General features: G+C 49.1%; 1 protein-coding gene across 2 annotated transcripts; it reads right to left on the reverse strand.

Moving 5' to 3' along the window:
* Positions 1–511: 511 nt before the first annotated feature.
* On the reverse strand, positions 512–26,177 carry ZDHHC7 (zinc finger DHHC-type palmitoyltransferase 7). 2 transcript variants are annotated; one of them, XM_058528402.1, is made up of 8 exons: positions 25,974–26,177; positions 14,487–14,571; positions 11,199–11,530; positions 3,672–3,796; positions 3,365–3,461; positions 2,480–2,561; positions 1,517–1,560; positions 512–876 (listed from the first exon to the last, which is right to left on the reverse strand). In XM_058528402.1, exons 3-8 carry the CDS (start codon positions 11,511–11,513, stop codon positions 700–702), a joined length of 840 nt encoding a protein of 279 aa, XP_058384385.1. In that variant the 5' UTR covers positions 11,514–11,530; positions 14,487–14,571; positions 25,974–26,177; the 3' UTR covers positions 512–699. The 2 variants fall into 2 exon arrangements, with proteins under 2 accessions (XP_058384385.1, XP_058384384.1); XM_058528401.1 differs by having other exon boundaries at positions 1,517–1,647; positions 25,974–26,174.
* Positions 26,178–27,546: the final 1,369 nt, after the last annotated feature.

A 27,546-nucleotide genomic window follows, 5' to 3' on the forward strand; every position in this document is an offset into this window, starting at 1 on the left:
GTTTGCTGCACACAGCCATTTAATGCTACATCGCCTAAACAACACTGCCAGTTTTGAAACACACATGCACACGCACGCACACAGACACGCACGCACACAGACTTGCTGAAAGGGTCAGGATGCCTCTCGTGGGGCAGTTGGGGGGTATACCGGAAGCCGCCTTTGCCGTTCAGTGCACAGATCACATTCAGTGCAAAGGGTCAGAACTAATCGAGACCAGAAGGTACTCGTATGGCAACGCCCCTTCTTGATCAGGGGGGTGCACTAATGAATCACGGGGCCAAAAGGAGCCCCTGAAACCACGTGCGTTCTGGTTCACTGGATTGACTTTTTTCTTCATGATTGAGAAAAGCAGCTCGGTACAGAGGATTTTAATAACCCACGTAATATCCCACACGACTTCTCAGAAAATGCAAAGTACCCTTAACAAAAGTCCTAACTGTGTGGGAAGAGAACGGCATTGGCTTCTGCATGTGGCCACACACCTTTCGTTAGTTGTCAAGGTGAGAACATCTTCCCGTTACTCGTTTGGAAAACCTGCCACCTGTGACTATAAACGTATAAAACCCTGCTTGCTGCAAGCAACTGGTTTGTGTGGGTTCCGTTTGCCCTACTGGTCACAGACGAGCTGTCGATACCCTTTCAGACCCCGATGAATAATTTAAAGTCAGTTAACGAGTTCCAGCATCAGGAGAGGCTTCACACAGAGAATTCCGGGCCTCCCTTTCTGGGTCTCATTTGCAGGTGCCGGAATCGGAAGCCGACGAAGGGATTCATCCAGAGGAGGGAGGGGGGCCCTCCAAAGACAGACTTCATCCCCTCCCATCGCAGCCTCCGCTCCCACGTCGGCTTCTCACTTTTCAGTCTCTCGATCTCCTGGAAGCAGAAAGAAAAGCAAGTGGGTGGCAGCGCCTGGGAAACCCCGACAGATACAGTTTAGCCGAGTGGTTCTAACAGGAAACACCACCAGACTTGAGAAGCCTGCTGCATTTGAGAACTCGGGGCTCAGGTGAAGTGAGGGCTCTCCTTCCTGGACCAGCCCCCACGGCCTCCCTGAGCATAGCCAGGCTGCAGCCGTCCAGCCAGACCAACGTCCAAGAAAGTGCACAGCCCAGGCAGCCAGGGTGGTGGCAAGAGGGCTGGTCCTCTGGGCGAGGGCACCAACCTTTTTTTCATCTATTAGAAATATTTCTCGAGTGCCTACTCCAGACCTACAGTGCAAAGGCACGAAGGCGATCAGTTCCCTGCAGCTCACTCAGCTGCTCCGGGCGCCAGGTTTCCTAGAAACTGGGCATTTGCCTGGCTCTACCTGCCTGGCTCTGTTGACTCTCAAATCAAACTGATCCTTGAAATATGCGCTGCGCATAATGACAGGAATAACAAACACAGCGAGAGCCTGTCGGAGCTTATCGAGAGCGCCAATGAATACACACGCACCTGGGGCTGACATCAGGATTTCTCATTCACTCAAGCTTGCACCAAATCCTAAGCAAACACAGCAGGGAAGGAAGCGTACCGTTTCATCATTGCATATTGAGTGGATTTGGGTGCCAAACATCACTGCAGTGAAAGTGAAAAACAGAAGACCCTCAAGGCACAGGAAGATCAACAGGATTACAGTTATTGGAGGTGAAAAGTCACTGCATTCTGTGAACAAGAGAGAGCTGGTTGTGACCGGACATCATAGCATAGCGCATACCCCGAACCACAGGGTGTCGGGTGTCTGGCTCACAGAGGAATCCTCCCGGTGCCACCGCGGGCCAGCCTCCACGGAAGAAGGCACTCATTTGAAAAGAGGTGCATTCACTGTCCACCAAGGGGCAGAGGAGGCTGGCCCTTCAAAATTCATACCACTATTTCCTGGTCAGTTTCGAAAGATTCCGTATTACCTGAGGTTTCTAGAAGACTGTTTTGTGTATTAAACCACTTCTTAAAATGAAACTGAAGCCAGAAAAAGAAGAGTCCCGTGTGCCTACACTTGTGAGCAGTCTTCACGTGGGAGGTACCACGGGCTGTTACCCACCTGCCCCTGGGGTGGCCTGAGTCTGTCTGACCTGCCTCCCACCCAGGGCTGGACAGTCAACACCACCTTCACTACACTTGCTGGGGTTCCCTCCCATCCAGTGAGGCGAGGATTACTTTGAACAATGCCTAGCTAGCTAACCAGAATACAAACACAAGATTTGGTGGGAACAATACCAATTTCCATCTAGTCTCAAAAATCTGCAGAACACAATTGAAACTATTTAGAAGAAAATATTGACTAAGGAAAAACAATTATCTGTGTGGCTTCATTATACTAGCAAAACAGCAGTGTTAAAACTTAACTATATTCTTTTCCAGAAAAAAATTCAATTAATTCCTAAAATAACTGGGAGGATTTCCGTCAAAACTGGAAAGTGAATTCTTCCTTTAAAGCTATTCCCTTTTCCCCTCCAAGGCACGCACTTCTAGGAGTGAGACACACAACTGGGCTTACCGGTCCACTGCCCTCGGACACAGGAAATAAACTGGAGTCCGCAGAGAACCAGCGCGTGGACTGAAGACAGCGCGATGTACATCTGGGACAGGGAGAGGCTGGTTAGCGACTGCCACGCAATTACGTATTTCTAGGAGCACAGGCTGCTCAATGCAATTTTACTCCCCCATTTCATCTGTCAGTAAGAGCCCAGGAGGGAAGGGGCCAGTCGCAGAAGTGGACATCTGCCTACACAAGATCCTACTGGACCATGTCAAACAATTTTACAGAAAAATCTACACCAGCGCAACAAGTTCTGACTCACTTCATCAGATCCTATTAACACCTGTGATTCAAGGTATCTGAGAGAATCAAACCACAGTAAAACACCTAAAATAACACCAGCAGGGCCGGCCCCGTGGCTTAGCGGTTAAGTGCGTGCGCTCGGCTACTGGCGGCCCAGGTTCAGATCCGGGCGCGCACCGACGCACCGCTTCTCCAGCCATGCTGAGGCCGCGTCCCACATGCAGCAACTAGAAGGATGTGCAACTATGACATACAACTATCTACTGGGGCTTTGTGGAAAAAAAGGAGGAGGATTGGCAATAGATGTTAGCTCAGAGCCGGTCTTCCTCAGCGAAAAGAGGAGGATTAGCATGGATGTTAGCTCAGGGCTGATCTTCCTCACAAAAAAAAAATAAATAAAAAATAACACCAGCAACATGTCTTTATTGGCCGGACTACTTCCTACCAATGACAGCACAGCATGTATTCTAATCTGAATTTCAGAGAAAAGGCTGGAGAAAACCTAGTCTGATGTTAGAATCAATTTACCTGCTCCAGGCAAGATTCTAGTTAAAGAACTGACAACTCAACATAAATCACTAGACAAATATTTTTACTCACAGTGAAGAGCACAAAAAATCTCTGATTCTTTTCTCCTACACAATTGTTCACCCACGGGCAGTGATGATCCATTTTCCGAATACATCTTTTGCAAATACTGAAAAGGAGAAGTTTGATTTTCAGTATTCCATGCTCTGAGGACACAGAACCCCAGGCCATGCATCCAGTACACAGAATGCAACGCTGGGAAGGGGCTGACGAGGGGGCCCTCCTGCTCTAGGAGGGGCCGCGGTCCCGGCAGCGGTGAGCACCCGGGCTGCTCTGGCGAGGGGCCGCGGCCCCTGCAGTGCCGGGCAGGCCACAGCACCTGCAGTGGTGGGCGCGCTCCGGCTTGATGCAGCAGCACTTGGGGCACTTGTAGATCACCTCTCCTGGCTTCAGCTGCAAGCTCTCCATGTACTCTTTAGTCGCATTCCCTTTGGGTACCGCCCCCTGCAGTTTAATGAAAATATATTTTAGTTGAGGGGAAGGAAATTTTTTTAAAAAATCAATAAATGTAGGAATTAGTCTTAGATTTTATATGTCATAAAATAATGTGTAATGCTGTGGTTGCCACTTAAAGTATATTAATATGAAAAATAACTGTCTTAGGCAGGACCAGAAGTTTTATTTTCTATGAAAAATAAATATGCATTAAAATGAACTCAAAATAGGGCCGGTCCCGTGGCTTAGCGGTTAAGTGTGCGCGCTCTGCTGCTGGCGGCCCGGGTTCGGATCCCGGGCACGCACCGACGCACCGCTTGTCCAGCCAGGCTGAGGCCGCGTCCCACATACAGCAACTAGAAGGATGTGCAGCTATGACATACAACTGTCTACTGGGGCTTTGGGGGGAAATAAATAAATTAATTAATTTAAAAAAATAAATAAGTAAAATAGAAGGATAAAAAAAAAAATGAACTCAAAATAAATACCTCATTATCCTTTGTAAATTGGTAAGTCCCCTGAGTTTCTTGTAACTTAACGCAGGACACACCAGAGGCGCGGTTGGTTTGTTAAGCCGTCCCAACAGCAGGGCAGCTGACCATCCCCAAAGGGGCCACCATGCTCCCTCCACCCCGCTTCCCTCTTTCTAACGGGCAGGGTTGACCTGATAAGCACACCCCACGTGGTTTTCCTATCAGTTGCAGTAGAGAACACTGAACAAAACAATCTCAAGAGGGACCTGACCTCGTGTATTTCTATGTAATGCCTCTGTCTCTGCCAACCCAATCAGAAGCATCCCACACACACGTGGACAGTGTGGCCCCGAGCACCTGACCCACTGGGCGTCTGGCATGGGGCTGCTCCTCACGGGCCGTAACAGTGCATTTGTGTCTGTTGCTGGAGAAAGACGAGCTATGGAAGAGTTAGGGAAACGTGAGCTGATGGCAAGCGCAGGGCGCTGACAGCCAGGAGCAGTCCTTGGGGAACACGGATGCTGGAGGCCTGAGCGGGGCGGTGAGGCCTGGCGGGACCCAGCAGGGAAGGCCTTGTTCTTTGGGCAGTGGAGACAGACAGTGAAAAACACATCTGGAAGATTCTTCTGGGCATTGTGGCAGGGTGGACTAGGACAAGTGCCCTGGCTAGAGTGGACGGGGTGTTCTAAACATCTCAGGGTCAGGAACAAGGTCTTAGATCCCGCTTCTTAGTCCCACAGAGCCTGTGCTTCATGAAGAAATGCACATTTCTGGAGAACGAGTCCCCCCTAAGCCACTGGGGACAGCAGGCCAGGGGTGCAGTGATAATGAAGGCACGAGGGATGGTAGGGTGGGAGCTAACAGTCCTGGGAGACTGTGGAGGTGGAGGGTAGGAGGACGGTAAGGGACTCTGCTGACCAGCAGGAGCAGTGCTGGGGCTCCTTAAGGCCCGGATGCTGAACACCAGAGCCACATCCAAGCCTCTGCAGGGTGAGGGCTGACACCCACATCTGAGAAAGCTCAGCAAGCACGTGTGCCACAGTCTAGCCCGAGGACCACTGGCTCCAAGGCCCCCAGTGAGCCAGACGTGGAGCCCTGTCACCAGCAGGAAGTGAGGCCTCCAGGAGGTGCCCCGGGGAAGCAGGGACGGGAGGGGCTGTGGGGAAAACGTGAATGTTCACCACCCAACCCTGCACTACAGCTGACTTCCCTCCAGACCAGAGTCAGTCACCATCGTCCTGACACGGGGAAGCTGTTCTGTCAAGACCCCAGTGTTTCGGAGCACTCAAACTGTCTCCTCACAGGAGGTAAACAAGTTACGGGTTTAAATCAGAATGTAAGCCACAACATCTTCATTTACATATCACGAATTGGAGACTTTCAAGTTTCCTCCACCAATCCAGGAGTCTTAACGCTGTTAATGCTGTTATGATTTCATAAAATACCATAACGCTGTTTATACGCTCCTGGTGACAGTCCAACGTTACACATTTCCACAGGAAGAGGAAATGGGTCAGATTTAAAAACTCCACACACCTTCATTTTTATGAGACACACACGTACTTTCCATAGTAAAAACAAATGTGATAGAACACACTTCTAGAAAGGAGAGCATCCAACACTACACATTTGTTAACGAGATCTCTTATGACTGTTTACTGAGGAAAGATGTGTATCTCGAAGGGGTAGCCGATGATTAGAGGATGTTGGTGACTGGAGACTGCACGCGGTGGTGAAGGCATTTCCCGGCTCCAGGCGTTCCTTTCTGCTGCTCAGAACCCTGGGCAGGCAATGAAGCTCCTCCAGGCCACGGTCTCCTCAGGGCTGCAAGGCGGTTGACCCGAGGCCCTGCGCCCACGACCTACACTTGTTTCCGAGTCTTTCAAGGCTGCCTTTTGCAGACCAGGCACCAGACAGAAGGGCTGGCCTGTGCTCGGCTCAGCGTGCACCTTCCTGCTCAGCACTGAGGTCCTGCCAGGTCACCCCTGGAGGGTGGAGGAGACTGCGGGGAGGAGCGCCTGTTTCCTCGGCACCTCGGGGGTGGAGAGGTGGAGGGGTAGAGGGACTCTGCATTCTATCAAAATGAGCCTTCCAAATGGCTGGAGCACATGCCTCAAGCTCACATTCACAGTTAAACCATTTTCAGGGCATGTTTTTGCTAAAACACGTCTTGCATGTTCATACCCCATCTCCCCAGGCCACAGCCATGCCTTCGGGCTGCTTCGTACCCCAAATGGCCCAGACTGCTCCCCTTTTGCACAAAGTCCTCCTAATGGCTTTTTGATTTCTGCCGCCTCTTCTAGCAGCCATCTCTCACCCCCTGCCCTTGGCTACCTCTGATCTGCCACGGAGAAGGACAACAGAGATCTATGCTTAGAAAAGTGCTCTCACCACGTCCTACGTCCAGGGAAGGTATGCCTTGCATACCTTCTTTTTTTTTTTTTTTTTTCCCCATATCTTTCCATCTTGAACCCCCTACTCCCTGTCACACATTCTGGATCCCCTGGACCTAACGAAGGGGCAGCTAAGCAGGGGGCTTCCCCTTAGATCTACCTACTACTTTATGGAAAACACAGGGAATGAGGAGCACGTTCAAATACGTACAGGGGTGTAAGCTGAAACTCCAGCGTGCAATGAAAGCTACAAGACAAAGGACCGTGTTTCTTCAATTTAAAAAATCCCAAGGGAAAAAGAGAGAGGACCACAGAGAGGAAAAAAATATGAGACACATCAGCCAATCACAAAGTATAGACCTTATCTGGATCCTGATTCGAACAAAAAATAACGTAGAAGAACTGAGACCACCCAGGAAATCTGCACTCTACCTGGAGCAACACAGGAATAATCCAACTGCTCACGTGAGCTACTGCTACCGCGGCTGTGCTATCACAGAGAAGAGCCCTCACCTTTTAAAGACATGCACAAGTACTCACAAATAAAGTCTTGTGATGTCTGAGATTCCCTGCCCAATACTCGGGGAGGGGAGGGCAGGTGGGAGTGGGTGAGGGTATGGCTGACACAGCACCGACCGCGAGGGGACCACTGGGTCAGGACACTCTTTTCCCCCCACTTCTGTGTATATCTGAAATGTCTATAAGAAGTTAACAAAACGCAGGGGCTCTGGAGACAGACAAATCTTGTTCAAACCCCAGCTCTGTCCCTTACTAGCGGTGGGGTCTCACTTTCTGATGCAGATTTACCAGCCCCCTCTGTGGGGTGCTGGAGGGTTATGAAAGGATGCCTTTGGTGGGTGCCTGAACAGGACCAGCGGCTCCGCACAGGGCACCCTCGTCGGGCACAGACATGTCTGCTGAGAAGGCTGCTGTTCAGAAGGCAAGGCTGGGGTTTAGGACAGCAGGCTCCGGGCGAGGGTCTGTGGGCACAGGGTGGTGAGCGGCCTTTCCTCAATCACTCAGGGTCCCTTCACAAGTTTAAGTTCTCAGTGTGCTTCCGAACATGAGATGGTGAGTGTCTCATCTTCCAACAGTGGCCCTTGTGCTTTATTATCAGATCTCTGATCCGTCAAGTGTCATGGACCCCATCTTCCTTCCTGCTCCTCACTCACAGTACCAACAACTTTTCTCAAGTAACAACACAAACCAAAGCCAATCCCAGCAAAGCCTGACCGGTCCTGTTGGTTTAGTAAAATGACATGAAGTCCCAGTGGGGTATCTGCCTGCCTTGGGGTGGCGTGATGGTTCTAGTTCAGTCCAGACTGGACCCTGGCACAGTAAGGTCGGGATCTGTAGAGAGAAGAAAGCAAACTCCCCGTTGAGAGAACAAAGACTGGATGTCTGACCCTGCCGGGCCACGCAGCCTCTCCCTCAGGAACATGGATCTGGAATCTAACAACTGCAATTCAACCTGGCTTGTGGTATGACCCTTTCTCACTAGGAGGCAGGGAGAGCCAGGAAGCTGAGAAAGACAGAACGCCCAAGGGCAGAGAAAGCCTGAGGGCTCTGGCAGTCTCTCCCCTGCTCTACCTTTCCAACAGCTTCCCCAGCCCAATTCCACAGCCTGCAGGGGCCAGACGCATTCTTGCCCTTGGGTCCCGCAGACTCCCTCAGGTGCCCTGAGTCTTGTTTACACTGACCCTCTGCAGTTTCTATACTTGCCCAAGAGTCCTACTATGTGACATGGCTGAAACAGTGACATCCAAATGGACAAAGGACTTGAACGGACGTTTCTCCAAAGACACACGAATGGTGAGGATGTGGAGAAACTGGAACCCTCATACACTGCTGGTGGGAATGTAAAATGGTACAGCCACTGTGGAAAAGAGTTTGGAAGTTCCCCAAAAAGTTAAATGTAGGGTTACCATACGACCCAGCAATTCCACTCCTAGGTATCTACCCAAGAGAAACGAAAACACAGGTCCACACAAACACGTGTACGCAAATGTCACAGCAGCATTATCCATAATAGCCAAAAAGTGGAAACAACCCAAATGTCCATCAACTGATGATGGCTATAAACAAAATGTGGTCTATCCGTACAACAGAATATTATCCCGCCATGAAAAGAAATGAAATATGGATAGTGCTACAGCCTGGATGAACCCTGAAAACTTCCTGCTGAGTGAAGGAAGCCAGACACAAAAGGCCACACCGTGTCTGATTCCATGTATAGAACGGTCCAGACCAGGCGAATCCTGGCGACAGAAAGTAGATACATGGTTGCCAGAGGCTGGGGGCACGTGGCAGGGGGCCGGGGCGGGCATGGGGGACGGCGTGTGTTGGGCAGCGATGGCTAGGGGTGCAGAGTTTCTTTTGTGGATGATGAAAATGTCTAAAATTGATTGAGTTGATGGTTGCACAACTCTGTGAATACACTAAAAATCACTGAATGAGTCACTTAAAAAGGATGAATTTTGTGGTATATGAATTAAATTTCAACAGAAAAACGCTGACATCCAAGATCTCAAACTCCCCCTCGACCCTGGCACTCCTGTCTCCATGCTTCCAGTCAACAGTCTCCGGAGCGGCCCAGCAAGTAAAATGAATACGCCCACCAGGAACAGAGGCAGTGTGCTGCGCATACCTTCTCCCCACCACTTCGCCTCCCCCAGCTCCTGGGGCCTCCTGTAAGAGTTCTGAAGCCTTTTCTCAGAGAGGGAGTGGGGACAGGAGCTGGACTGCTGAGGACTGAGGAACAACTGTGCCTGTTAGAAGAAACACGCACTCTAATGAGAGGCATCTCAGCCTGGTTAATCCTCCTCCCCACAGTCCCACCGTGCACACTCACCACCAGGGACCTTTCTATGGATATGGTCCTGCCACCAAAATGCCTACAAAGGATGGACCCAGCCCAGTTTTCGACATCCAGGAAGACGGCCAACACTAACAGGGCTTGTCCTATAGCGAATACTTGAGCAGAAACCGTTGACCTGTCCTCGCCCCTGTAACTGCTACTCTCCGTGGCCTGGGCACCTGACATGCGGTGTTCCTGCTGCAGCAAGGGGGACGGCACAGAGACGCACAGGGGTGAGGCGCAGGGTCTGGTTCTGAGGGGGAGGCTTGCTGCTTAAAAGGAAACGAGACGAGGGCCCTTTAAAAGTCTCTGAGGGACATCAGACTGGGTTATTCAAAGACCCCACAATCAGATGAGGCTACAAAGCCACAGGCAGACTTAGCTTCCGAGTTTGTCCCCTGTGTGCTGCTCCCAGCTGCCCACCTGGCTGGGTCTGTAACACCATCATAGGCTGAAGACCTCCACAGGGCAAACAAGGCAAATAACGTAGTGAATAATGTATCACAAAACCCCGAGAAAGGAACTGAGAGCAAAAGTCAGCTCTGTGTCAACATGCCAACCACATTCTGTGGACCAATCACTATCGTTTATTCTCAGAGTCCTAACCTTATTTATAGAAAAGTTATACAACAAAACACTAACTTCTTGGTACCTTTTTAGAGAAAACTTACCAACAGACATGAGCTCAGCAGACTTTAATTTACCTATCAGGAGTCCCCGTACCAGTGGTTCGCAACCACTGCTTTAACACTGTGGAAAGGTTTTCAAATGAAACCCATATGGACTGCGAACGCCTGGAGCGCAGCTTGCCGAGGACGGGAACCTCTCCCACCGGGCCTACGGGCCCTCTCCCCACCAGGATCTGGGGTGAGCCTGGAATCCACTGTCCGGAAGCGACTGCTGGCTGAGCTGTGAGGATGTCTCAAAACCTCAGAGAAGCAGCCTTAAACCCACAGCGGAGGTTCTGAATCCAGCGGCCTTCAAGACCTCAGGCACTAAAGGCTGTTCAGTGGTAGATCTGGCCCATCTTTATTCTCAGGGAAGCTGCTCCAGAGCCCACCTGTCAGTTCTCCGGCTGTGCACGGCACCTGACCTCTACTGAGCAACTGCCTCCTCCAGTCACAGCCCACACTGATGGGACCCGGAATCAGTGAGTTCTTCCTCGCTGCCTCACAGACTGGTTGAACTTTGACTTTTACCAGCTAGAATGGGACGTATGCTTCAGACTTTGGCTGTCACATAAAAATAAGAGAATTACCAAGCTAGAAAAAACTTAGAGATAATAGCCAACCTTCAGCCCAAAGAAGTTAAATTAGCTGCTTATGGTCGAAAGACAACTGAAAAGATTAGCAAAGTGGTGAAATGTGGATCCCAGATCTCTCAGCTTTCAGTCCATTCTTTAGAGAAACAAAGTATTTAAACTAGGAGAGATTTCAGAATTATTTAGTACAATCTCTTCCTTTGAATAAAGAGCCCAATGGGAATATTTTCCATTAATATACTGTGATATCACTTCTACCTGAGCGATGTTTATTCTCCAGTGAAGGCATGAAAAATGCCACAAACCTGTATCCAGGAATTAATAAAAACCTGAGATTACAGGGGCAAGAGGCCCTTCACCACATGGTCTATGGTGCCACACTGGACCAGACACAATGGAAAAATCCACCAGGAGAGCGAGTACTCACGGGGTCGGTGAGCATGGTCCTCAGGTGAGACGACAGGGCAAGCACCGCTAAGCAGTTAAAAATGACTCCGTTGACCACAGAGTACCAGAAGTCTTTGGAAGGGAGCAGCATGACAAAGGTCACCACAAAGTCTGCATAGACGACCAGAAGCCACGTCATGACGGCACAGATCATCCCGCAGCCATCACGGATGAACCAGACCCTGTCTGCCACGTCAGCCTCGGAGGAAGAGGAGGACGAAGAGTCGTAATTGTCATTTTCACTCAGGAGAGGATGGTGTTCAACATCCCGGAGCCGGTGTCCTGATGACGGCATGATGTCCCTGACACACCCTAGAGGAGATTGGACAGAGCTGATGAGGCTCACGGGGACACACTGTTGCCTACAGCCAGCCACAGCCACGTGTGAACAAATAATGAAGAGGACCAGCTAGATGCAAGATCACAGCACCCAAGCTCCTGTGGTGGAGACGAAGCTTGTGCACCGTGGCTGCTCTCCGCGCCAGCAGCCCCATCTGTCCATGCAGAGGCCCAAGGTCCACCCACAGCTCTCCAGAGCAAACGCTCCGCTCAGACGTGACAATCGGCAAGAGGAAGAGTGAGAGGAAATGCCAACCTCTCTCCTCACTTTTATTTTGGCCCACTAAACACCGAGCTCATGGTTCTTGCCCAGCTTTTATCAATTTGATTCTCAGTTTCCTCTCATTTCTCCCTCCTTTTAACTCTGACAACACGGTCATGCTTTTGAGGCAGGCTCCCGTCGCTATCTCTGTTTTCTTCAACTCTACACTGTTGCTAGAATGCCCTTCCTCTCTATTTTGTTCTTTTAAAAGTTCCATTCAGTTATTAACCCATTCTTTTGACACCTTTCCCATATTTCCTGAAGTACCTGATCCCTGAGAACATACAGTGTCCAAAGAAACCAAAGAGAAGCTGTTCTGCTGCTTCTTTAAATGCAGGGCCTTCTCTTACGAGTGTGTGATGTCAGATGGTAACACTCGGGACACAGTCAGCATCCATCTGGCCTCAGCGTCCACACAGGGGATAGAAAACCACTGAAAGCATTTTCTCAAACGACCCAAGTGCCTTCTCAGCACAGGCGCCCTGAGGGTCTTTCAAACAAGCACAGAGCAAGAGACTGGCCTCCCCAATGTGAAGAGGCTGGAGTGACGGAACACTCTTGGAGTCAGGTCTGCAACAACTGATTAAGAGCACAGTCTTTCGAATCTGGGTGTTATTTTTTTTTCTCTTCAATGCAACTGGAGCATAGTAGTTATGAAAAGAGTGAATGAACGAATGAACTGGCTGATGAGAGTTCATTCTGCAAATATTTGCAAAATTCTCTCTCAATATAAAAATATTGACTGGTATAAGCTAGAAATGAAATTGTTCCCCACACTCAGTAAAATAATTAGACAAGCCAAAAACAGCTTTAAAATGTTTTAAGAGAAAGAGAAGAAACTGAAGATAAGAATTTGGGCAGACCTCAACCAGCCATTCTTTCAGCTGGCACTTACTGACCCTACATCATCCAGACTTGTCTGCCCACCTTCCCCTGCAAATGGCTCTGCTGAGTCCACCCCTCTACAGAACCCCACTCACCCTCTAGGGCCTAACGTTTCTCTCTTCCCAGCAGGTCATACTGAAAAGGTATTTCTCCTTCCTCTGAAGAGCACTTTAAAGGGGTCTCTGAACCGCAGATATGACGCTCTGGAGAGGATGGCAGAGACTGGTTCTGCCTACAGGACTGGAAAGTCTGATTCTGTCAGGGGGCCGGGAGAGTATCTGGAAGTTTCTCTGCCTCCCTTGAACTATCAGGGCACGCTCATCAGTCTATGTGCAGTATACTCACCACCGTCGACCTTACAGCTCCTGTGTCTTCCCTCTCTGACTGATCGTCGGCCCCTCAGAGGAAGGGTCTGGTCTTCTCTCGCTGGGCTCCCTTTTGGGGCCTGCACACGGCTGGGCCCACAGCAAATGCACGTTTGTTTACAGACAGACACAACAAGAAGATGGCACCTCTTTCTAATTCAAGTAGTTCCCTAGTGGATCATAACTGTACAGCAAGGCCTGAAGCTGAACACTTCCTCCGACCAGAATTCCTCTGCTTTATGGTTACTCCTCAAGTAGGACACTTTCTATGAGAAATGGGTGCTTGTTTGCTGGGCAGTCAGACAACAAGCTACACGGCCACATGTCCAGAGACAGACGAGCCTTTTGTCAGAGCACAACGTTTGTGCAGTCTGAGTTCCATCTAGAAAGCAGGACCCTGTGAGTCTTCTAAAGGCACACCTGCGGGACACCTTCCCGGCTGAGGAGCTGTGAGAACCAGCACAGAGAGCAGGTGCAGCCCTGGGTGGGACGCCTCTACCTGCCTGGGTGGGTGGGTGTGGCAGGACCCTCCGAGAAGTGCATGTTCGGCTGATGCTTGTGTGCTTTAGACGCCAATTTGTAAAACCCACTCAAAGGCAAAGGGAAAACAGCCTGACATCCAGAAGTCACTTTATTTTCAAGAAAGCAATCAATGAGCACAGCAAGGCTAGGCTGGACACAATCAGTTATCTGTAATCAACTGCGCAAGCAGTCCGCTGAGTCACTCAGTGTATTTACACTTCATTAGAGTAACAGGAAGGGAGGGGAGGAAATGAAGAAACAATTCCTTTACATTGAACCAATCTAAAAATACTGGGAACACCACACGGCGACCTGCAATGCACTAAGAAAATGTACACACTCACTAGGGCAGGGGTGCAGCCCTCTCCTACACGAATACCCAAACTGCTACCCATTTAACGCTCTCGTGGAGCACTTCTGTGAGAACCCGAAAGCTCTCCGCGTGGACCGACGGTCAAGCAGAGGTCCCATCACCATTTTCCTACTTTAATGGCCAATTAATGGGATTTTGTCTACACTCCCGAACCTAAGCTATTTCTCCTCACGTTAAATAAAGCTGCGTGTCCCAGAACACTACGGCAACACCGCACACCTCCAGTATTTAAGGGGAAAACCACACAAGTAAAACTTCCCATGAATTTACACTCGTGCATTCACCTCATCTTGTACAACTCGCTAATAACCACCAATTCACTCCACAGAATCCTCCTCCAGAGACACTCTCTCCTCTGAGGACAGGTGGTGTGAGCAAACTGAGGACAGCAGTGACGAGGAAGATTCCTCAGTGCCACTGACCTCTTGCAAGGCCCGTGTTGCCTCTTCAGTAACACACCAGTTAGTGTCAGCCATCTGAAGGAAACCGGGATTACACACCCCAATAAAGAGCCACACTCACCTCACAAATGGTTTCTAAACGTTACTTGAACATTTTGCGCCTTTTCTTCAGGACCTTAAGGTGCATACTGTCTATGTGATAGGATCTGAAAGACAATAAAATCTGATTAGAAAAGTTACTTATTTTATGACAGAAAAGTGTGTAATATTTCTTAGGGTATGATTTATTTTTGGAGCATAACCAACATAACATTTCATACATAAAATTCTGTTATTGAGAACTAGCTACTCCTCTAAGTTTTCCTTACTAGTAAATTGACTGACAATAATGAAAATTAAGTAATTTACTTTAAATCTGTCCATTTTATCCTCCTACTATTTTAGCCACAGTGTAAAACCAAATCTATAAGCCAAAATCACTCAAGAAAGATCCCCAGGGATAATCCAGACCAAATCTGGCCAGGCTGCATTTCAATAGTCAACAACTGTTTACTAGCAAAGGAATTACAGAAGAGACAGGAGAGTGAAACCAAGAGGTGAGAGGAGCTGGGTGGAGAACACTAGGCCCCCAGGGCACAGGAAGGAACGTGGTAGAACTCGTGAGGACCACCTACTGAATGAAGAAACTCCCAATCGGCATCTCCCATTAGGCTCACCGGCAGGTGGGCAAGTAGACACAGCCTCTCTAGAAGCACTCACCTGGCCCAAGATATAAGGCCTAAAGGTACCAAGACGTGGGGGAACCCCAACAAAGAGGTCAGAGTCACTGCCAGGTTTCCCTGAGATGAGAGCCACCAGAAGACATCCTACCAGGGACACAGCGGCTCCAAGTGCTTGGCCATCTCATTCTTAAATATGAAGAAACAGCAACAGATGTTTGAAGAAAGCCCAAAACAGGTCTCATGCAAGAGAGCCCCAAAGGGAAACAGGGGAAAAGGAATTCAGAGCAGGCACAATGCACAGAGAAGGAAATTTAAGAAGAAATAAGAGATTGTATCGGTGAAACAAAAAGAGGAGCATTCTGAGAACTTCCCAGTTATTGAAAAATAAAAATATGATGGCAGAGTTTTAAAATCTTAAAATAGAATTGGACAAGAGAGTGGGGAAATCTCCCAGAAAGGAGAACTAAACAACAAAGAGAAAGAGCTTAGGAGGGAAAATAATATAAGACTAAAGGACCAATCCAGGAGGTCCATCTTCCAAACACCAGGAGGTCTGGCAAAGCCGGCCCAGCCCTGGCTTCCCTTCTGGCTGCCTAGCTCCGTACCCCTCACAGCCTGTCCATTCTGTTTTCATCCGGACATCCTTCCGATATATTATTTCTCTGCTTGAGCAAACCCTTAGCTGGTGTCTGTTTTCTGAAACCAAGACCCCTGACGAGGACACCAGTAGGCTGGCGTGGACGAAGGCGAAGGGACAGGGGTCTGGAGGATCAAGAGGTGGGCAGGGTAAGTTCCCCTGTTCTCCACCACCACAGAAGCTGCTGTTCCTCCCAGGAACCCGGAGGCTGCTCACTCTTTCCTGTCTCCAGTTTGCCTCGCCTCCCCCAGGGCCAGGCTCTGCTGTCAGTCTCCCCTGCCCACTGCATCTCCTCAGGACTCTGTTCTCCCTCTGCGCTTACCTGGACAACCTCCCGCCCCGCCGTCAACACCACCCTGCATGCCAATGGTTCCCCAACATGCTTCCAGCTCTGAGTCCCTTCTGAACAACAAATGTGGCCGTGAATCCCAAGCTGCTTAAACTAATGGAGGTGACTTTTAAAATACGGTATTTATATATATTAACTTTATTCAAATATCCACGCAATAGCCAACAACTTTAAATGCCAAATAACATTTTGAACTAACAATGCCTAATTATGCCTAAGAATATTTTCAACTTTTCATTTGCATTCATTTTGAGTATTTTCAAATAAGCTTATGTTAGCAATGTTTTAGGATAAAACTGGCTTTGCAAAATACAGGACTGCCAATCACAGACATCAGGTCTACAGCAGAATCTCTACAATGAGACCAAATCCCCAATTACTTTTATAAACTTTAAAAAGTAACCAACATGGCAACCACTTCGGAAAGTGGTCTGGCACTTTCCCAAAGTTAAACAAACACCTACCCTGTGACTCAGCAATTCCACTTCTGGGTATTTACCCAAGAAAAATGAATATGAACACAAAACATGTACAAAACCATTCACAGCAGCTTTAGTCCTAATATTCCCCAAACCAGAAACAACCCAGATATCCATCACCAGGAGATGAATAAACAAACTACAGTATACTCATACCAGAGCATACTTTTCAGCAGAAAAGGGAGAAAAAATTACTGATATGTGCAACAACATGGATAAATCTCAAAAATATCATGCTAAATGAAAGAAATCAAACAGAGAAGAATATGTACAGTATGATTCCATCTGTATGTACTACAGCAGGCAAAACTAATTCATTTTGAAAGTAATCAGAGCAGAGGTTTGAGCACAAGGGGGAGTGACTAAGAAGAGCCAAGGCACCTTTCTGAGTTGATGCAAACGCCCTGTATCCTGTAGGGAAGTAGGCTTCACAGGCATAAGCATTTGTCAAAACTAGATTCAATGAGCTGTTTAAAAAACCCCAAACGATGAACTATACACTTAAAATTGCGCATTTCATTGTACGTCAATCACATCTGGATAACACAATGGACAGGAGACAAAATCAGCAGCACAGGAACACGTGGCGGGCGTGCAAGGTGCAGCAGAGGCCAGTTTGAGGCCTCGGCTGCATCCAACAAACAGTATGCTCAGGAGTCAAGGCCCGTCTGAGACTCACTTCCATCTCTATCTTCAGGCAAGTTTCCTAATCTCTTCCCCTCACTTTTTTCCTTGGTTATAAACAGAAAATGTACTTCTCAAAAACAAACTGAAAATAAGTAAACCTTTGGTGATCAGTTACCACAAAAAGAATCAAGACACAATTCTGTTCACTACTGCAAGACAAAGAGCGTCCCCCTGAGAGTGTGGGGTTCGTGTTTATGCTACACTCATCCTGGCTTTACTATTCACACCCACTGATGGCCTATACAACACAGGAAGAAGCACATCTCTGCTTCAGGCACAGAAGAAGCACATGAAGCAAAGAGATCTACTTAATTCAAACATGGTGGGGGGCCTCCAAGCCCCATACCCTACACAAGGCCCCGAGGATGCACAAGCACAGACAGGAGCTTCAGCCCGCAGGCGCTCGCTTCGCTCACTGGCAAACCAGCCAAGGTGGGAATCAGCCTTGTAAATAATGTGCTAAGTGTTATCCCCAAATTAGGAGCCAAGTGTGATGAGGGAGAGAGATGACAACAGCTAATTCTGTCTGGAGGAAGCAGAGAAAGTGTCAATAAAGAAAGCATGGTGGCCCCCGTGGACAAGCAACATTCGGACAGGAGGAGAGAAGAGGGGAGAAGGCGCAGAGGCAGGAAAGCGACAACAGCGGCACACTGAAGGACTCAAGCTCAGGGCACAGGAAGGTGGGGGAGAGGGAAGGAAATGTGACCGAAAGGACAGACTGCGGTCCACCAACAAGCACTCTGAATGCAAGCTAAGGAGTGTGAAGGCTGGCTTTACTGCTGGAACGGGATGCACCTGAACTCGGGTCAACAGACCGTCTAAAAAGATAATTGGCAACAAAGTGAGACCAGGATGGATGGAGGAAGACCGGCAACCAGCAGGCTACTGCCGTGACCCAGCGGGAGATGACGGAGGCCAGGGTTAAGAGGGGAGCAGGGGCCTGAAGGGGGCTGTCTGAGAGACAGTCACAGGAAAAAAAAGCACAGCAGTGACCAACAGGATAGGATGGACAGGGCACAGTACAAGAAGGTAATCCTGCCGCTGCCGCCACCACTCTCGTGGGGACAGGGGAACTCCAGACTCAGGGAGAGCGCTGAGACTGGGGCTCACTGAATTCAAGGTGCCTGCAGCATAAACTCGCACAGCTGACCAGCAGACGGTTCATTATCTGACCTCCCACAACCCCCCAACTAGAGATGCAGAATGAGAGGCCCCAGCACAGAGGGGACCGGTGCAGTGCGAACAGAAGTGATCACCCAAGAGGCCACAGAGGTGTGAAGTGGAACCCTGGGGAACACAGACATGAGAGGGGAGAAAGAGGTAAAAAGAGCCAGGAAGGAAGCCAGGCAGGGAGTTAAGAGAAGGAAGGAAGGCTGGAGAGTCAACACACCAAAGGGGGCTCCAGGAGAGGCCAGGTGGATCACCTTTTCCTAGCAGTTCAGTAAAGTGCCAAGAGCTTGGAGACTGAGTAGTGAGAAAATTAAAGAAGCAAATTTTTAAAAGTGCAGTTAAGGGGCCGGCCCCGTGGTATAGCGGTGAAGTGTGTGCGCTCCGCTGCTGGCGGCCCGGGGTTCACCGGTTCAGATCCCGGGTGCGCACTGACACACCGCTTGTCTGCCCATGCTGTGGCGACATCCCACATAAAGTGGAGGAAGATGAGCACGGATGTTAGCCCAGGGCCAGTCTTCCTCAGCAAAACGAGGATTGGCAGATGTTAGCTCAGGGCTGATCTTCGTCACACACAAAAAAATGCAGTTAAGTGAAGGACATGTGTAGCTAGAAGGAAAAGTGGAGGACATTTTTGTTTTTCAATTTCCCCTCTCATGCACTATCTCATTTGTTGCTAGGATGATCCTAAAGAAGTACTCTCCCCATTTTACAGATGGGATCCTCCCCCAGGTTAAGTATGGAAGCTAAGAGGTCCTGCCACACTGGCTCTCATTTTTTCTTTCTAATTTTGTACTTATTTGAACTTTTCTTGCAACTAGAAAAGCAATATAGGCTCATTGCAGTTTTTTGTTTTAGGGAATGAGGGTCCAGGTCTGCAGACCCAGGGGGATGACCCTTCTTCCTGAGACGGGAAGAAGAAACAGCGGGGGTGGAGAGGCTGCAGAGGAACATGGAGATGGACTGAGGCTAGGGCAGTTCACACTCCACTTCACAGTTTTCTGAGCAAAGAGAAAGAAGCAGGCGGAGGGCTTACAAGTGCAGGACAGCTGGAGAAGAGCCACAGAGACTGGAAAGAAGCAGCAGGGGGTGGGCGGTGTGGAAGGGGCAAGAAGGGACGGAAACACAACACTGTGGGCCCAGACAGTGCTGAAAACCCCCCGTTTCTAATCAAGCAATGGGAAAGGCTAGCCCTTTTACCCAAAGTCCAGCCCAGCATCCTAAAGGCTTACATGGGGTTGGAGATGAACAAAGACGATGACAGAAAACCTGGGTATCAGAGGCAAGCCTTGGGCTGAAATGATTAGCCCTGGAGTGCAGGATGAGGGGGAGAGGCCTGATACACCAGGGGACAGAAAACCAAGAACTGGAGGTCCTGGTGAGACTGAGCACCAGGTGTGGAGGAAGTGAGAAGGCAACCAGGGTGGACGAGGCTGGGTCAGCAGTGGGAATTGTAAGAATTCAGAAGAGGTGCCCTTGGGGATAAGGATAAGATCTCCTCTGTGGCCAAGCAAACAGGTTGCTACACAGAAGGGGAAGGAAGGAGAAGGTCAGCACTCACGCCCCCGGGTGTGTCGCCAACCTGGCTGCTAAGTGTGATCCCAGAGGGGCTGGAGAGGGCGGGGAAGACTAAAGAAACAGCCAGAACCCTCAATGAACTTGGTAAAAGAATGGAGCATTCAAGTCATCTACTCCAGTATATTTACTGCAATTATGTTTTCAAACGTTCTCTCCATCAATTTGCAATCATGAAAGATTTAGTTTGTGCTTTCAAACTCTACCAGTAATGTATGCATATGAAACCACTATTTTCTTCTCAGATTACTGAATCTAAAGAACAGAACATTAACCTTTAAGGAACAAAACCCAACAGAATATTAAGCTAACTAAAGCCAAATGCTGGCACATTATCCATACTGTAAACAGTAAACTTATTGAACCTTTCTAGAAAGGTCTTTTACACTAAAATACTTACTCTAACACTTGGACACTGCAGATCAAAAAGATGGCAAACTGAGAAACACACCAACAAAGAGCCATGGGACTAGGAGAGGAAAGTCAATCTCACAAAGGGGGGGGGGGAGGACACTGAGGTTTTCTGCTTCCCACCAGCGACACATCATTCTCTTAGAAGGTCCTCCTCCTCCATAAATATCTAAATGTTGGGAGCACCCAAGCTCAGTCCTGGGTTTTCCCCTTTCTCTACTTGTTCTCTCTAAACCATCTCAGAGGATCTCTGTCCCATGTAGTTGGAAACTCCCAAACTAATAATGCCTCATTGAGTATATCCAACTGGCTACTCAACAACTCCTCTGTAGGGCGGTCAAAGCATAAACACCCCCTCCACCACCAAACTGTGTTGACCCCACTCTTCCCCGTCTCAATAGACAGCACCACCATCTAGTTGCCCAGGTCAAAAAACAGGACTCACCCTTCATCTACCTCTTTCCTCCATTTCCCCACATCTAACCCATGGGCAAGTCCTATGGGCTCTACCTCCAAAACTGACACAAATCTGACCCTCTCGTCTCCCTGCCCAACCAGCCAGATCAAGGCACAGGAGCTCTCACCTGGGTAGTACTCGATTGCCTCCTAACCAGTCCTGTTTCTACATCACTGCCTCTACTCACCCAACAATCCATTCCCCACTCTGCACCCAGAGGAAGCTTTTACAGACATAAATCAGGTGGAGTGATTCCCTTACTTAAAACCAGCCAATGAGTGCCTGTGCAGCTAACATAAACACCAAGGCCACCGCAGTCTATAAATCCCAACCCAACCTGGAGCCTGCTGACCTCACTTCTGACATCCCCTCCCTCACTGCCTGAATTATTCCTTTGTCATCACCAACAGAATGTTCCTTGTAATATCCCCAACACGCCCCTAGCACACTCGGCACCCCGCAAATATTTGTTCAGTGAATGAGTGAGTGAATCAGGGAGCAGGCTTGAGGGAGACAAGAGAAAGTGGAACATGAAAGGAAGGAGGACAGAGGATCAAAGTGGGAGATGGGGCCCGGGGGGGTGGTCAGAGGTCTGGCAAGCCTCAGAGGGAAGAAGTAGGAGAGGAATGGGGAAGGGTTAAGGGCAGAGAGGGGGCCGGGGGGGGACAGGAGAGACCCACACAGTCGGGTTTTCCTGGGGAAGTCTCAATGTCAGGTGTGTCACCTAGAGCGCGTAGGTTGGATGAAGCGGTCTCAGAGGTGTGTTTACACCAAAGACTTCACCTCTATCCCTGCACTGGAGCCACAGCCTGACTCTGAAAGTCAAACAGAGCAGCTATTTTAAAAAATCCCAACATGGTAACTAAACCCTCAAGAACTCCAAATCCAGAAATGAAAAGAAACCCAGAGTTCCAAACCTCTTTAAGTGTCCTATTCCAGCTCACCCTGAAACAGGCTGGCAAATCCCAACCTCTTTCCATATCTTCCTAAACAGGGTTTCCTTGTTTAATATGAAAATGAAGTTTTAGCATACCAGACTCACCCACATCCAAAACTCTGTGAACATTTGACATGCCAATAATGCACTTAGCTCTCAGCTGCAAGTGAATGAGAATGCAAATATCAGAAGGTGACAGGAAGGCCAATTCTTGAACATCTCCTGTGTGTCAAGAGCTTTATATGCATTATCACACTCACTCCGGCCACCACCCTAAAAGCTAAGCACTATCGGCACCTCACTGTAGGGACGAGGAAAATGGGCCTCAGAGCTGGAGTAACTAGTCCAAGTTCACGGTCAGTAAAGAAAGGGTAGAGCCAGGACTGCTTTGACCCCTCAGCCGGTGTTCTTCTATTAAAATACAGTGCTTCCCGGAGCACGTGGTTTTAGAAAATGCATTTGGTAATGAATAAATTGAATTTGGGAAATAAGGAACTCTAGGAATTCAAAACATTTCAACAAAGAAATGAACTGTAAAAGCCTGTCTGTCTCAAGAGAAACTGGATGCTTCTTGACCCAGACTGGCCGCTGCTTACTGGGTGCTGAAAGGAACTACGTCCTTTCCCAGAATGAACCAAACCATCAGCTTAACCCAGAGCCGGCCTCGCCTCCCACTGATCGATCTCATTCCTCCTGCAACCAGTAGTTATCAAGCACCTTCTAACCTCCAGACACACAGCTCCTCCTCCCTCATTCTGACCTGCAGACGACACTGGCTACTCACAGCTCTCACCTTACCACAACCCAAGTGTAGACACTCTCGCCTCTGGCCTGCACCCCTGCACAATCCTAACCTCAAAGGGCCACCGGGTTCTGACCACTCTCTATCTGGCTGCAGGAGTTACTGTCAAAATCACAGCACAGGTCTCAGAATCAATCTGGTCCCAAACCTTGGGACCTAGGCATTCAAGGCCCCACTGAAGCTGGCTCTCCCCGCCTTTGCAGGCTCGGTTCTCACCACTCTCCTCCACACAGGGCCCCCTCGGGTCCCCCGGAGCAGGCCCTTCACAACGCTGTGCATTTGCTCCTGCTGTTTCCTCCCAGGAGAAGACTCTCACTCTCCATCTAGCCAACTCACTCACTGAGCAAACACTGACCAAGCACCCTGCACACGAGGCGCTGTGGGAGAACACGAGTGTTTTCAAAACTGTAAGGTGCTCTACCAATGTAAGGCCTTATTTTGGCCCCCTAAGGAGTCTGGATTTTATAAGACAATTAATAGGATTCTACTGAAGGTTTTTCAACAGTGAAATGAAGTAGTAAGCAAGGCTAAGATTAGCAAGACAAGAACACGTTTGTAGATAGAGGCAAAGAAGTGAGGGTAAATGACTGAGTGCCTGTCCCATAACAGGCAGACAGAGTACAGATATACAAGTTAACATGGGAAGGACGGATTCTCTTCCTCACAGGTAAGGGGAAGAAAAAGACTGATGGATAGTCAGAGGTATTTTAGCTAGAAAGGTATCAAAGTTGAGAAGACTCTCTCAGTGGCCTTTGTCTCCTCCATGCTCTAGAAGGGAGAGTCATTTGTCAATGGCATTGCAAAAAAAGTCTATTGTTAAAGAAGGGACCATGAAACAAAGAAGGATGCTGTGTAGTAAAGAATTTACTCTTGCCCAAAAGGAGGTCTGGCACTTGTCCCCAGCTGACAATCTGATTTAGGGTGGGGGCTGGCCACATGCATCAGAAAGACCAACAATGCAATTTAGGGTCGGGCTTTGGGTCAAGCAGTATCAGCTGACCTGGAAACTGGGATCAACCACATGGACAATCAATCAATCCATCATATCTATGTAATGGAACCCCAATAAAGACTCTGAACACCAAGGCTCAGGCAAGCTTTCCAGGTTGGCAATATCTTGTCTGACACCAATGCTGGGAAAGTAACACATTCTGGCTCCTTGGGGAGAGGACACCAGAAGCTCCGCGTTTGGTACTGCCAGGGACTGTTCTATGAGCCCCTTCCCGTGACTGATTTTAATTCGTATCCTTTCCCTGTAAGAAACCGTAACTGTGAGTATAACAGCGTTCAGTGAGTTCTGTAAGTCCTTCTAAATAATAATCAACCCCGAGGGTAGTTTTTGGAACCCCCAAACTTGCAGCTGGTGTCAGAAGTAAGGGTGGTCTTGTGTGGACTGTTCTCTCTAAACTTTGTAGGTGACTGACTCTCACAGGGGGCTTAAACTCTTCTCAGGTGCTACAGGTGAAGGGTCACACAGCAGGCTGTTAATATGGACCCTGAACACTGGCTTTGGGGGCAGAAGGGAGTGAGAATGAGTGTTTAGACCTTACACGTTATGCTCCGCTCTAGTGTTTGACTTTTTTACAAAACAAGCAGGTGTTACTTTCATAATTAAAACATTACTTTTAAGAAACATATCCCCCAACAGCTGCTTCAAGGAAATGATCTTGTAGAGCTGTTCCACGTGGACTGGAGCAGGGAAGTCCTGGAATCATCAGGAAACTACTTCTCAATTCATCCCAAACATTAACTTCATAGATAAACTTATTTCTAGTCCCCATTTCCTATGACAAAGATTATATTATTTAGATCACCAAAAAGTCCAAGTGTGCAGGTAACAGTTTCAATAAGAATATAAACATATGCCCACACTTTTGACTGAATCAAGACTGTTCTTCACGAAGTTCCTTTTAGTACTTAGTCTCTCACTGAGAAGGCCCTTCTATTCATGCTAATACTTGTCCTTCCTAGAAGAGAATTTCTGCTTTTATAGTGCATTGATCAGCCTGGCTGCAAAGTTCCAATTCACTCATTGTCATCCAAGGCAGGCTCTGAGTCACTGGTAACAGAATACTTCTGTATACATTTTCACCCACTTTGCCTTGATGTGAGACATCTGCATAAAGAGTTCCAATTGTTTTATGAATTCTTTAGATTACCTTTTCAGACCGTCTTGTTCTCCTCCATCTCTCAACTCAAAAGTCAGAGTGAACCCTCCAGTCTAACTCCCAAAAGTACACAATCCAAATAACATCAATAACTCTAACCCTTCTACTTTCCAGAATGTTCAAGAAATGCAATCTAACACTTGTGTTCCGTTCCATTTTTCAAATATCCCAAGAGCCTTTCACTTTAACCAGGTTATGACTTCCTAACAAGCAAATTTAACAAGGTGACTTTTTAAAAGATGACTTTAGGAAAGTATAAGTTGTGCGACAATATCAAAAAGATTAAATTCATCATCTGTGAGGTGAAGAGTTTAGGAAGAAATATATACTGACCTAGATTTCTAGACCATCTGAGACAGTAACAGTAAAACAGATAAATACATGTGCAGTAAGTACATATAGTAAGCAGATCGAAAATGTAACACTGTAGCATCGATTTGGACAGCACTGTATACAACCTGGACATCAAAAGAAGCTGCAAGGCAGCTGCGTCAACAGCTCTTCTTATACTCCAATTTTAACTACCATGATAAACTGGTTACCCATGAGGTGATAACGTGTGTCCATATAACAGGGAAAAGATACTCAGATCCAGCAGCAATAACTCCTCAGGAGAGATGAGCCTTGGCTGCTGCAGGAAAAGATGCCGACTTTGCCCTGAGGCTGACCTGATTGTTCCACATGCCCTGTGAGGCAACCCCCCAATGATAACTGACAGGGAGAAGGGTGGATAACGAGAAAGATGGGTAAAGAATAAAAGAGAAAAGTTAAAAACTTAAAAGGGAGGGAAGAACAAGAGCATTCGAGAAGCCACGTGCGACGTTCGAGAAAGCCCACTGTAATACAAGCCCATAAACTCTTTACAGCTTACAGAAGGGTTTATAGCCACTCTGTCTTCTGGCCCTAACAACAACCCGGTTATTAGTTATTACAAGGGAAAACCGTGGCCCGGAGAGCTGAGTGTCACGCCCAAGGTCAGACAAAAAGCTGGGGCTGCAATTCGGGCCCTGTCCCGAACCATCAACTGAGGAGCGACAAGGAGACGCCTGGAACGGAAGTCGAGGGCAGGCACAGGGCTGCCCCCGAGGAACTCGAGAAGATCGCAGATGCGCGGCGGGGTGGAGAGGGAGCAGGCGCCGAGGGAAGGGCGGACGGGGGCCGGGAGTGGCGGACACCCGGGCGTGAGCAGCCGGCCCGGCCCGGCCCGCCGCACTCACCCGAGGCCCGGGCGGGGTCGCCCGGCGCTGCGGCTCCTCCCGGCCTGCGGCGGCGGCGGCGACGACTGCAGCGGCCGAGGCAGGGACGCATCATGCGGCCGCGCTCATGGCCGGGCGGGGGCGGGCCCCGCGGCTCGGCTCGGGTGCGTCCCGCCCGGCAGGTCCGAGGGAGGCGGCTGCCGAGCAGACACGGGAGCCCAGAGCCCTGCCTGGAGAGCTGGGCGGTGCGACCCCCGGAAGTGAACCCCGCGAGGTCAGCGGCGCCGCGCTTGCGCAGTTCCGCCCGCGCCGCTCCCGGCCGCGGAGATGCGCGCTTGAGGCGGTTTGCTGGGACTCGGTGGCTAGGATCCCTCTGGAACAGAAACTATTAAAGACTGATAGTTGCTTGAGAAAGGCAGCTCTTAGTCGCAAGCTCCCCTCGCTACAACAAAGGGATCCATCCAAACGGAGGTCCGGAAGAGACAGGATGGGGGCTACGGGCTGCCGCAAGGTCCAGTCCGCGCCGTTAGGCTGTCACGCTCGGTCGAGAGTTCTTGCCCAGGTGGTGCCCAGAGCCCGGAGTGGTGTCTCAGAGCCCGCTCTAGGTGTGGCCTCTGCGGTGTGCGGGAATGACGACGCAGAAAATGGGGGAATGGAGCGGGAGTGGAAATGACTGAGCCAGAAAGCACGTGGGGAAAAGGGGAAGCGCGCTGGACTGCGATTGGAGGCCTGATTCCTGGGGTCCGCTGAGCCTCTGGTCCCGTCGGGGGGACCTGCGCCAGAGGAGCCCAGCGAGTCCTCCCAGGTCATAAGCCCCAAGTTTTCTGAGGGTAAACACATTTTTTTAATGTCTTTGGATTTCCTATAATATTGGGGACAATCTCCACAGTGTTGGGAAGTAGGTGCTCAGTTAGTGTCTGTTGTTAAACTGGTAAGTTCTCACTAAATTGTTGTAAGATGGATGAAAGCAGTAATTACAGCTAAGGGATCTTTCAGAGTCTCCCTGTCTGCAAGCTACCTTCTCACTCTTTACAGTTTTTGTTCCCAGAAACTCTTATCCAGCTAAACTTTTGGAAGTAGGGGGTGCATTAAGTTGATCATCAAAATTCCAGCTTTAGGGGCTGGCCCAGTGGCATAGCGGTTAAGCTCTTGCTCCGCTGCGGTGGCCTGGGGTTCGCAGGTTCGGATCCCCAGCGCTGACCGACACACCGCTCGCTCATCAAGCCGTGCTGTGCCAGTGTCCCATATAAAGTAGAGGAAGATGGGCATGGATGTTAGCTCAGGGCCAATCTTCCTCAGCAAAAAGAGGAGGATTGGCAACAGATGTTAGCTCAGGGCTAATCTTCCTCACACACACACAAATATTCCAGCTTTAAAAGTTTAAAATTTTGTTATTATAACTTGTACCCCGGTATTCAAAATGGTGCTATGCATTCAGCCACCCCTCATTAAGCCTCCTATCTCGTGGTATGTTTGTTCCCACAAGAGAGAAAAGTGAGGCAGGCCACCAATCAGTGGTCAGTTCTTTTTGCATAGGCTGAAAGAAAGGATGGTTATCTTCAGATAACACCAAGACTGCAAGTCGCTGCTATAC

This window comes from Diceros bicornis, chromosome 32 (assembly GCF_020826845.1).
Source record: "Diceros bicornis minor isolate mBicDic1 chromosome 32, mDicBic1.mat.cur, whole genome shotgun sequence".
NCBI classification, from domain to species: domain Eukaryota; kingdom Metazoa; phylum Chordata; class Mammalia; order Perissodactyla; family Rhinocerotidae; genus Diceros; species Diceros bicornis.